Source organism: Salmo salar, chromosome ssa02 (assembly GCF_905237065.1).
Source record: "Salmo salar chromosome ssa02, Ssal_v3.1, whole genome shotgun sequence".
Classification (NCBI taxonomy): domain Eukaryota; kingdom Metazoa; phylum Chordata; class Actinopteri; order Salmoniformes; family Salmonidae; genus Salmo; species Salmo salar.
This window is the reverse complement of record NC_059443.1, coordinates 82,728,652-82,740,686: the sequence shown is the minus strand read 5'-3', so window position 1 is coordinate 82,740,686 and position 12,035 is coordinate 82,728,652. Positions and strand designations below refer to the sequence as shown.

Here is a 12,035-nt window from a genome sequence, read left to right as displayed (position 1 = left end):
TGATTGATTGCTTCTGTGGACAGGTGTCTTTTATACAGGTAACAAGCTGCGGTTAAGAGCACTCTCTTTAAGAGTGTGCTCCTAATCTCATCTTGTTACATGTATAAAAGACACCTGGGAGCCAGAAATCTTTCTAATTGAGAGGGGGTCAAATACTTATTTCCCTCATTGTTGTTGAAGTAGAAGTCCTGGGAGTGCATTCTGACGAAGAACAGCAAAGGTAATCCAATTTTTCTTATAGTAAATCTGAGTAGGCCGTCATTGTAAATAAGAATGTGTTCTTAATCTGACTTGCCTAGTTAAATAAAGGTGTAAAAAAATAAAAATCGGCAAATCGGTGGCCAAAAATACCGATTACCGATTGTTATGAAAACTTGAAATCGGCCCTAATTAATCGGTCGACCTCTAGTCTCTGTTCCACTCTATCCACAGCGACTGATGGACAAGACTCTGTCCAGGACTCTATATTTAATGTTCCACTCCATCCATAGTGACTGATGGAGAAGACTGTCCAGGACTCTATATTTAATGTTCCACTCCATCCACAGCGACTGATGGACAAGACTCTGTTCAGGACTCTATATTTAATGTTCCACTCCATCCATAGTGACTGATGGAGAAGACTGTCCAGGACTCTATATTTAATGTTCCACTCCATCCACAGCGACTGATGGACAAGACTCTGTTCAGGACTCTATATTTAATGTTCCACTCCATCCACAGAGAATGTATACATAAAAACGGAGGTACTCTGTATTCAATTCAAGTATTGAGATTGTAAAAAAACAACATACAAAGGTATTTTTATTAGGTTTTATTGAAGTTGTCATTAACAAAAACACATTCTCAGTCAAGAACATAAAGAACATAGCTTCTTCTTTAGCTCATGTTTTTTCAGGCCCCCTGATTGGGTAAAACTCTTTCCACAATGGGAGCATTTGAAAGGCTTCTCTCCAGTGTGCATTCTCTTATGTCTTTTCAGTTTTGCTGATTGGGAAAAACTCTTTCCACAATGGGAGCATTGGTAGGGCATTTCTCCTGTGTGCATTCTCTCATGTCTTTTCAGGCTCACTAGATGGGTAAAACTCTTTCCACAATGGGAGCATTGGAAAGGCTTTTCTCCTGTGTGTGTCCTCTCATGCTCCTTCATGTTTGCAGACGACCTAAAACTCCTTCCACAATGGGAACAGTGATAAGGCTTCTCTCCAGAGTGTACTCTCTCATGTCTTTTCAGGGACCTTAACTGGGTAAAACTCTTACCACATTGAGAACATTGGTAAGGCTTTTCTCCTGTGTGTATTCTCTCATGTCTTTTCAGGTTAACTAACACAGTAAAACTCTTTTCACATTGGGAACATTGGTAAGGCTTTTCTCCAGTGTGTATTCTCTCATGCCTTTTCAGGTTAGTTAACACGGTAAAACTCTTTCCACACTGAGAACATTGGAAAGGCTTTTCTCCTGTGTGTGTCCTCTCATGCTCTTTTAGATTCCGTAACTTAGTAAAACTCTTTCCACACTGGGAGCAGTGGTGTCGTCTCACTGGTTTGGACGTCTCTGGGTCTGGTTCCCCTGAAGGACTCTTCCTGCTGTCAGAGTGAGTGTCTGGTCGCTCTCCTGCTAAAGACAAAAAATAGTATTTCATTAACTACTAATCAGAGACCAGAATGAAACCAGAACATGATAAAACTGTCTTCCTGTGAGGTTTAATCCAGAAATGTATCCTCATTTAAAGAAAAACTTGGTGGCTGCTATAATAATAATAATGTAGAGTTTCAAATCTAATCTTGCTTTCATGGAATGTCATGTTTACAGGCTGAGCAGAGCTCTATAATAATAGATAATGTCATGTTTTAAGGCTGAGCAGAGCTCTATAATAATAGATAATGTCATGTCTTTAGGCTGAGCAGAGCTCTATAATAATAGATCATGTCATGTTACAGGCTGATCAGAGCTCTATAATAATAGATAATGTCATGTTTATAGGCTGAGCAGAGCTCTATAATAATAGATAAGGTCATGTTTTTAGGCTGAGCAGAGCTCTATAATAATAGATTATGTCATGTTTTTAGGCTGAGCAGAGCTCTATAATAATAATGTCATGTTTTTAGGCTGAGCAGAGCTCTATAATAATAATGTCATGTTTTTAGGCTGAGCAGAGCTCTATAATAATAGATAATGTCATGGTTAAAGGCTGAGCAGAGCTCTATAATAATAGATAATGTCATGTCTTTAGGCTGAGCAGAGCTCTATAATAATAGATAATGTCATGGTTACAGGCTGTGCAGAGCTCTATAATAATAGATAATGGCATGTCTTTAGGCTGAGCAGAGCTCTATAATAATAGATAATGTCATGTTTACAGGCTGAGCAGAGCTCTATAATAATAGATAATGTCATGTCTTTAGGCTGAGCAGAGCGCTATAATAATAAATAATGAGGACTACAGTATTTTGATCAATGTCATTGGATGCATTGACCCATTGTTAACGGCCCTCTGTTTGATGGTGTACACTATCTGACAGTGTAGCTTTAACCATTTCTACAGTACAGAACAACATATTCAAGTATATAACTTCAGTAAAACCACACAATAGTTTAACAACTGCATAGTTTTTACTTCTGTTTTTGAGACGGTACTCACTGGTGTTAATTATATCTCCAATCTCTTCGTCCTCCTCCCATGTGACAGTAATCTCCCCCTCCTCCTTCACTTCAAAGACGGCATCCTCCTCTTTCACTCTGAAAATGTCTTCTTCTTTCACTGTGACAGTCAATTCCTCCTCTTTCACTCCCAAAGCGGCACCGTCTTGTTTCTCTTCCTCCACGGTAACTTCCACCTCCTCTTTTACTCTGAAAGCTTCTTCCTCCCTTTTCACTCCAACAGCTTCACCCTCTACTTCTTGTTTAACTGTAACAGCCTCACCCTCTACTTCTTGTTTAACTGTAACAGCCTCATCCTCTACTTCTTGTTTAACTGTGATAGCCTCCTCTTTCACGGGGGCTTCTTTCTCCGTCCAGCAGACCTCCGCTTCTTTAGCAGGTGGGGGTCTGCTCATGGTCGAGGATGTTAGCGAGGTAACGTTAGCTAGCAATCATACATTAGCAATCATTCATTAGGCTACTGCTAATTGAACCATCCATCAAGATGACTAACAAAAACATAAATATATAAATTAAGGGTAACTAGATACGACGTAAATGTGCTTTAAACTAACTGAAACGTCTAAAGCGCTTTAATGTAACGGTTTTATGCAGGCTACCGAGGTGGTTGAATCAGTAGCCATGTTGTTGAAGAAGCGTCCCGTCCGGTCCCGTCCACTAGATTATACGTCACATTTACAACATCTCATTAAAGGCGGATATCGCCATCTGCTAACTGGAGTTGGTAACGCAGTTGATGAACATTTTTTATTTTCATTTTATTCATTAAATAATATTTTATATAAAGACATAAAGGAAACTGTGTTGAATGATTAGTTCAGAATTTTCACGAGTGATAATTTAAAACATACTTTAAGGCAATTTCTTATAGATTCATTTTATTTTTACTCAGATAAAAATATAAAAGTCATCACATTTTCATGCACCTTTAGCTTGATGACTACTACACAAATTAAGCAATTGAAACAACTTAAATTCAAGAGTTCGCAAGGTATATATATATATACTGCTCAAAAAAATAAAGGGAACACTAAAATAACACATCCTAGATCTGAATGAAAGAAATAATCTTATTAAATACTTTTATCTTTACATAGTTGAATGTGCTGACAACAAAATCACACAAAAATAATCAATGGAAATCCAATTTATCAACCCATGGAGGTCTGGATTTGGAGTCACACTCAAAATTAAAGTGGAAAACCACAATACAGGCTGATCCAACTTTGATGTAATGTCCTTAAAACAAGTCAAAATGAGGCTCAGTAGTGTGTGTGGCCTCCACGCCAACTCCTGGACAGTCTGTGGTGCAACGTGGCGTTGGTGGATGGAGCGAGACATGATGTCCCAGATGTGCTCAATTGGATTCAGGTCTGGGGAACAGGCGGGCCAGTCCATAGCATCAATGCCTTCCTCTTGCAGGAACTGCTGACACACTCCAGCCACATGAGGTCTAGCATTGTCTTGCATTAGGAGGAACCCAGGGCCAACCGCACCAGCATATGGTCTCACAAGGGGTCTGAGGATCTCATCTCGGTACCTAATGGCAGTCAGGCTACCTCTGGCGAGCACATGGAGGGCTGTGCGGCCCCCCAAAGAAATGCCACCCCACACCATGACTGACCCACCGCCAAACCGGTCATGCTAGAGGATGTTGCAGGCTGCAGAACGTTCTCCACGGCGTCTCCAGACTGTCACATGTGCTCAGTGTGAACCTGCTTTCATATGTGAAGAGCACAGGGCGCCAGTGGCGAATTTGCCAATCTTGGTGTTCTCTGGCAAATGCCAAACGTCCTGCACAGTGTTGGGCTGTAAGCACAACCCCCACCTGTGGACGTCGGGCCCTCATACCACCCTCATGGAGTCTGTTTCTGACCGTTTGAGCAGACACATGCACATTTGTGGCCTGCTGAAGGTCATTTTGCAGGGCTCTGGCAGTGCTCCTCCTGCTCCTCCTTGCACAAAGGCGGAGGTAGCGGTCCTGCTGCTGGGTTGTTGCCCTCCTACGGCCTCCTCCACGTCTCCTGATGTACTGGCCTGTCTCCTGGTAGCGCCTCCATGCTCTGAACACTACGCTGACAGACACAGCAAACCTTCTTGCCACAGCTCGCATTGATGTGCGATCCTGGATGAGCTGCACTACCTGAGCCACTTGTGTGGGTTGTAGACTCCGTCTCATGTTACCACTAGAGTGAAAGCACCGCCAGCATTCAAAAGTGACCAAAACATCAGCCAGGAAGCATAGGAACTGAGAAGTGGTCTGTGGTTACCACCTGCAGAACCACTCCTTTATTGGGGGTGTCTTGCTAATTGCCTATCATTTCCACCTGTTGTCTATTCCATTTGCACAACAGCATGTGAAATGTATTGTCAATCAGTGTTGCTTCCTAACTGGACAGTTTGATTTCACAGAAGTGTGATTGACTTGGAGTTACATTGTGTTGTTTAAGTGTTCCCTTTATTTTTTTGAGCAGTGAGTGCCTTAAAGTATGTTTTAAATTATCACTCGTGAAAATTCTGAACTAATCATTCAACACAGTTTCCTTTATGTCTTTATATAAAATATTATTTAATGAATAAAATGAAAATAAAAAATGTTCATCAACTGCGTTACCAACTCCAGTTAGCAGATGGCGATATCCGTCAGTACATTCAACTATGTAAAGAAAAAAGTATTTAATAAGATTATTTCTTTCATTCAGATCTAGGATGTGTTATTTTAGTGTTCCCTTTATTTTTTTGAGCAGTGTACTTGTATCCAATCAAAGTTCATCATCAAAACAAAATACACATTTTAAATGTTAATCTTAAACTTTTGCACAACAAAGAGATGTTGCAGAGCGTAGGTCCTGGATTACCCAAATCAAATTTTATTTGTCACATGCGCCGAATACAACAGGTGTAGTAGACCTTACAGTGAAATGCTTACTTACAAGCCCAAGGGACCACCAGCCTGCTAATTAACCAATAATCTGACAAATCATATTTTACCAAAGGACACACAGAGTGACAGACATTCGGATATCGAATGTAACAAATTAATGATTGTGTAGTTATGCCTTTCACTATGTTCTGTGTAATGAATTTCAGATACTTCCCAGCAATGATAAATATGTGGTTATTACCATGTCAAATGTGGTACCTATGGAACCCCAAGGAAATTTCATGAACATTGAAATAGGTTTTATGACTGCACAAAGAAGGTACAGAAAGTTATGGATATAATTATTTATGAACAGAATCTTACTCAAGGGCTGTGTTTACACAGAATTCAAAATTAAAAAAAATCCACAAATTTTGATTCTTTTGACCACTCAGATCAGCGCTGAAAAAAAGATCTGATGTGATTGGTCATAAGACCAATTAGTGGAAAATAGATCAGGGCCTTGTAAAATTCAACCAACCACACCTTCTTTCACACTTGGACTGAAGTGGGAATGACTGACCTGAAGCTCGACGAATCAGAGGTCAAGTACACTGACAGTTACTGCCCCCCCTATATAATACTTTTGACTGACATTATTCATTTGTCTTCAGAAACTGTCTACGTCCCAACGGGTCAAGATCCACAAACGCTCTTTTATTATCAGTCAGCAAGCGGCAAATGTGATGAACAGCGTCTGGCATGAACAAAGACACAAATTCTCAGTCAAAAACATAAGTCGGAACACAGCCTCGCTATTCTCTCATGTGATTTCAGGTCCTCTGACTGGGAAAATGTCTTTCCACAATGAGAGCAGTGGTATGTCTTCTCCTGAGTCTTTGTGTGTTTTAATTCATGCTCTTTCAGGGTACCTAACTGGGTAAATCTCTTTTCACATTGGGAGCATTGGTAGGGCTTTTCTCCTGTATGTATTCTCTCATGCGTTTTTAGGGCCCCTAACTGGTTAAAACTCTTTCCGCACTGGGAGCATTGGTAGGGCTTCTCACCAGTGTGTGTTCTCTTATGTTCTTTCAGGTGCCCTAGCTGGGTAAATCTCTTTCCACAGTCTGAGCAGTGGTAAGGCTTCACTCCAGAGTGTATTCTCTCATGTATTTTCCTGTCCCATAACCGGGTAAAACTCTTTCCACACTGGGAGCAGTGGTGTTGTCTTGCTGGTTTGGGCGTCTCTGGGTCTGGTTCCCCTGAAGGTCTCTTCCTGCCGTCAGAGTGAGTGTCTGGTCTCTCTTCTGCCAAAGACAAACAGAGTATTTGGTTAAACAGAGACATGAATAAAACCTCCACTTGATCAAACTGTCTTCCGATGAGGTTTAATCCCAACTAGACTTTGGCGGTATACCATATACAGTGCCTTCTTATTTTGTTGCATTACAACCTGTAATTTAAATAGATTTTTGTTTGAATTTCATGTAATGGACATACACAAAATAGTCCAAATTGTTGAAGTGAAATGAAAAACAAATAACTTGTTTCAAAAAATTGTTCAAATTATATTTAAAAAAGAAAAAACTGAAAAGTGGTGCGTGCATATGTATTCATGCTATGAAGCCCCTAAATAAGATATGGTGTAATAAATTACATTCAGAAGTCTGCCAAGAGAGAGGCAGACAGAGAGAAAGGGAGAGAGAGAGAGAGAGGTTGTCTAGACAGACTGTTTTAACAGAGAGAAAGGGAGAGAGAGAGAGAGGTTGTCTAGACAGACTGTTTTAACAGAGAGAAAGGGAGAGAGAGAGAGCGAGAAAGGGAGAGAGAGAGTGAGAAAGGGAGAAAGAGAGAGGCAAACAGAGAGAAAGGGAGAGAGAGGGAGGGGTTGTCCAGACTGTTTTATCAGAGAGAGAGGGAGAGGAAGACAGTGAGAAAGGGAGAGCGAGGGAAAGGTTGTCTAGACTGTTTTAACAGAGAGAAAGGGAGAGAGAGAGAGAGAGATGATGTCTAGACTGTTTTAACAGAAAGAAAGGGAGAGAGGGAGGGGTTGTCTAGACTTAACAGAGATAAAGGGAGAGAGAGAGAGAGAGAGAGAGAGAGAGAGAGAGAGAGAGAGAGGCAGAGGTTGTCTAAACTCAGACTGTTTTAACACTCTTGTTTTGACCACCAGACAACAGAAAGACTAAGAAAACAGCTATGAGCTGAACATAACAGTATGTCAGTGGAAGAGAGGACAGTAACAGGAGACACTATGAGCTGAACATAACAGTATGTCAGTGGAAGAGAGGACAGTAACAGGAGACACTATGAGCTGAACATAACAGTATGTCAGTGGAAGAGAGGACAGTAACAGGAGACACTATGAGCTGAACATAACAGTATGACAGTGGAAGAGAGGACAGTAACAGGAGACACTATGAGCTGAACATAACAGTATGTCAGTGGAAGAGAGGACAGTAACAGGAGACACTATGAGCTGAACATAACAGTATGTCAGTGGAAGAGAGGACAGTAACAGGAGACACTATGAGCTGAACATAACAGTGGAAGAGAGGACAGTAACAGGAGACACTATGAGCTGAACATAACAGTATGTCAGTGGAAGAGAGGACAGTAACAGGAGACACTATGAGCTGAACATAACAGTATGTCAGTGGAAGAAAGGACAGTAACAGGAGACACTATGAGCTGAACATAACAGTATGTCAGTGGAAGAAAGGACAGTAACAGGAGACACTATGAGCTGAACATAACAGTATGTCAGTAGAAGAGAGGACAGTAACAGGAGACACTATGAGCTGAACATAACAGTATGTCAGTGGAAGAGAGGACAGTAACAGGAGACACTATGAGCTGAACATAACAGTATGTCAGTGGAAGAGAGGACAGTAACAGGAGACACTATGAGCTGAACATAACAGTATGTCAGTGGAAGAGAGGACAGTAACAGGAGACACTATGAGCTGAACATAACAGTATGTCAGTGGAAGAGAGGACAGTAACAGGAGACACTATGAGCTGAACATAACAGTATGTCAGTGGAAGAGAGGACAGTAACAGGAGACACTATGAGCTGAACATAACAAACAGTGGAAGAGAGGACAGTAACAGGAGACACTATGAGCTGAACATAACAGTATGACAGTGGAAGAGAGGACAGTAACAGGAGACACTATGAGCTGAACATAAAACAGTGGAAGGGAGGACAGTAACAGGAGACACTATGAGCTGAACATAACAGTATGTCGTGGAAGAGAGGACAGTAACAGGAGACACTATGAGCTGAACATAACAGTGGAAGAGAGGACAGTAACAGGAGACACTATGAGCTGAACATAACAGTATGTCAGTGGAAGGGAGGACAGTAACAGGAGACACTATGAGCTGAACATAACAGTATGTCAGTGGAAGAGAGGACAGTAACAGGAGACACTATGAGCTGAACATAACAGTATGACAGTGGAAGAGAGGACAGTAACAGGAGACACTATGAGCTGAACATAACAGTGGAAGAGAGGACAGTAACAGGAGACACTATGAGCTGAACATAACAGTATGACAGTGGAAGAGAGGACAGTAACAGGAGACACTATGAGCTGAACATAACAGAAAAATATATCCTAAATGCGAGCATTTCGCTACACCCGCAAAAAGAAAATCTGCTAAACACAAAATCTGATCCATTGTTTACGTTCCATTTCATTACACATACATTTTACATTTTTACGTTTTAGTCATTTAGCAGACGCTCTTATCCAGAGCGACTTACAGTAGTGAATGCATACATTTCATACAATTTCATACATTTTTTTCTGTGCTGGCCCCCCGTGGGAATCGAACCCACAACCCTGGCGTTGCAAACACCATAAGAGTCATATGATCATGACTCGGTTCCATTCCATTACACATAAGAGTCATATGATCATGACTCGGTTCCATTCCATTACACATAAGAGTCATATGATCATGACTCAGTTCCATTCCATTACACATAAGAGTCATTTGATCATGACTCAGTTCCATTCCATTACACATAAGAGTCATTGGACTCTTACTGTCGGCTGCAGTGTACAGCAAGTGGAGGCTGCTGATGGGAGGACGGCTCATAGTAATGGCTGGAATGGAGTCAAATGGAACGGCATCAAACACATCAAAGACGTGGTTTCCATGTGGTTGATACCACTCCATGGACTCCATTCCAGCCATTGCAATGAGTCGTCCTCCCATCAGCAACCTCCACTGGTGTACAGTAATTTTGAATTTGTGAAATTATTTTTGATGTGATATGACAAAAGAGAGATTTAGGTTTCTAGAACCGTACCGCAATTGGAATCGATTTACAATTGGAATCAAAATAAATACGGGAGTATTTGGCTTTTTGGCTTCCAAAGCCAATTCCCCCTTCAAACAGAACATGTTAGGTCCTTGGTCTAAGGAGTGACGTTAGACTCCTGTAGTCCAATATCGGGCTAGGAGGGAAGCATTTGATCCATCGTTAACCATTTTTTGGTGCACCCCCCAGTCTTTATAGCTTTAACAATTCTTACAGTACAGAATACAATTATTTGAGTGTAGAACTTCAGTAGAATAGCCCTCTAAAACCAAACTTTGGTTCAACAACTGCATAGTTTATGCCCCTGTTTTTAAGACAGTACTCACTAGTGTTAATCAGATCTCCAGTCTCCCCCTTCTCTTCATCATCATCCTCCCCCTCATCTTTCACTCTCAAAGCTTCTTCCTCCTCTTTCATTCCAAAAATGTCCTCTTCTTCCTTCACTAAAACATCCTCTTCCACCCTGAAACCTTCTTCCTCCTCTTTCACTGTGACAGTCATGTCCTTCTCCTCTTCTTCCACCCTGAAACCTTCTTCCTCCTCTTTCACTGTGACAGTCATGTCCTTCTCCTCTTCCTTCACCCTGAAACCTTCTCTCTCCTCTTTCACTGTGATAGTCATGTCCTTCTTCTCCTCTTTCACCCTGAAACCTTCTTCCTCTCCTTTCATTGTGACAGTCATGTCCTTCTCCTCTTCTTTCACCCTGAAACCTTCTTCCTCTCCTTTCATTGTGACAGTAATCTCCTCCTTCAATCTAAAAACGGCGTCCTCTTCTTTCACTGTAACATACATCGCCTCATTTACTCCAAAACCTTCTTCTTCTTCTTTCACTGTGATAGCCTTCTCTTCTTTCATTCTGAACGCTTCTTATTCCTCCTCTTCCTCTATCACGACAATGTTCTGGCCATGAGCTTCTTCTTTAGCAGGGTGGGAGTAATTCAGTGAGCTCAAGTCCTGAGATGTTAGTTAATTCGCATTATCGACTAGCCTAGTGCTAGGCTATTTTAACCAGCTAGCTGACTAACAGCGTCAGTATGAAATGGAGTAACTTTATACGCAGACAACGTGTTTAAAACACTTATGTCTATACACACATAATGGTCCAAAGAGCTCCAATGTTTTGGTTTTATGTTGCTAGCGAGCTACGGATGTGGTTGAATCAGTAACCGTGTTGTTGTTATCCGGTCCCGTCCACTGGATGATACGTCACGCCTGAAGCTTCACATGAAAGACGCACATCGCCATCTGCTGACTGGAGTGTGTAACGCAGTTTAGGAAAAGTATTCACGACATTGTTTAATCTGGCCAATAATGTCACAAGTCATTTCAAAACAACTAGGTGACATGTGTTCTCTGCTTCCAGAGCTGTAAGAAGTAAGTGAAGAGAACACATGTCATCTAGTAGAGAGAACACACGTCATCTAGTAGAGAGAACACACGTAATCTAGTAGAGAACACACGTCATCTAGTAGAGAGAACACATGTCATCTAGTAGAGAGAACACACGTCATCTAGTAGAGAGAACACATGTCATCTAGTAGAGAGAACACACGTAATCTAGTAGAGAACACACGTCATCTAGTAGAGAGAACACATGTCATCTAGTAGAGAGAACACATGTCATCTAGTAGAGAGAACACAAGTCATCTAGTAGAGAGAACACATGTCATCTAGATGAGAGAACACATGTCATCTAGTAGAGAGAACACATGTCATCTAGATGAGAGAACACATGTCATCTAGTAGAGAGAACACACGTCATCTAGTAGAGAGAACACATGTCATCTAGTAGAGAGAACACATGTCATCTAGTAGAGAGAACACATGTCATCTAGTAGAGAGAACACATGACATCTAGTAGAGAGAACACATGTCATCTAGTAGAGAGAACACATGTCGTCTAGAGGATAGAACACATGGCATCTAGTAGAGAGAACACATGACATCTAGTAGAGAGAACACATGTCATCTAGTAGAGAGAACACATGTCATCTAGTAGAGAGAACACATGTCATCTAGATGAGAGAACACATGTCGTCTAGATGAGAGAACACATGGCATCTAGTAGAGAGAACACATGACATCTAGTAGAGAGAACACATGTCATCTAGTAGAGAGAACACATGTCATCTAGTAGAGAGAACACATGACATCTAGTAGAGAGAACACATGTCA

At 41.2% G+C, this 12,035-nt stretch overlaps 2 protein-coding genes across 3 annotated transcripts; both read right to left on the bottom strand.

Moving 5' to 3' along the window:
- Positions 1–803: 803 nt before the first annotated feature.
- Positions 804–3,303, bottom strand: LOC106595237 (zinc finger protein 501). Of its 2 annotated transcripts, none has more exons than XM_014186619.2 (2): positions 2,642–3,303; positions 804–1,617 (listed from the first exon to the last, which is right to left on the bottom strand). In XM_014186619.2, the coding sequence occupies exons 1-2, from the start codon at positions 3,054–3,056 to the stop codon at positions 851–853; spliced, it is 1,182 nt and encodes a 393-aa protein (XP_014042094.1). In that variant the 5' UTR covers positions 3,057–3,303; the 3' UTR covers positions 804–850. The 2 variants fall into 2 exon arrangements, with proteins under 2 accessions (XP_014042094.1, XP_014042100.1); XM_014186625.2 differs by having other exon boundaries at positions 804–1,614.
- A 2,044-nt stretch (positions 3,304–5,347) lies between these two features.
- On the bottom strand, positions 5,348–11,042 carry LOC106595148 (zinc finger protein 3). The gene is made up of 2 exons (XM_014186523.2): positions 10,187–11,042; positions 5,348–6,831 (listed from the first exon to the last, which is right to left on the bottom strand). The coding sequence occupies exons 1-2, from the start codon at positions 10,713–10,715 to the stop codon at positions 6,311–6,313; spliced, it is 1,050 nt and encodes a 349-aa protein (XP_014041998.2). The 5' UTR covers positions 10,716–11,042; the 3' UTR covers positions 5,348–6,310.
- Between the last annotated feature and the right edge of the window lie 993 nt (positions 11,043–12,035).

What these genes read in the sequence shown, in the direction of transcription:
- LOC106595148 (XM_014186523.2), bottom strand. Translation starts at nt 10,715, where the DNA reads ATGAAAGAAGAGAAGGCTATCACAGTGAAAGAAGAAGAAGAAGGTTTT. An exon ending in TGGAGATCTGATTAACACTA is followed by an intron (nt 6,832 to 10,186) that starts GTGAGTACTGTC and finishes TGTCTTTGGCAG; the next exon opens with AAGAGAGACCAGACACTCAC.
- LOC106595237 (XM_014186619.2), bottom strand. Translation starts at nt 3,056, where the DNA reads ATGAGCAGACCCCCACCTGCTAAAGAAGCGGAGGTCTGCTGGACGGAG. An exon ending in TGGAGATATAATTAACACCA is followed by an intron (nt 1,618 to 2,641) that starts GTGAGTACCGTC and finishes TTTTGTCTTTAG; the next exon opens with CAGGAGAGCGACCAGACACT.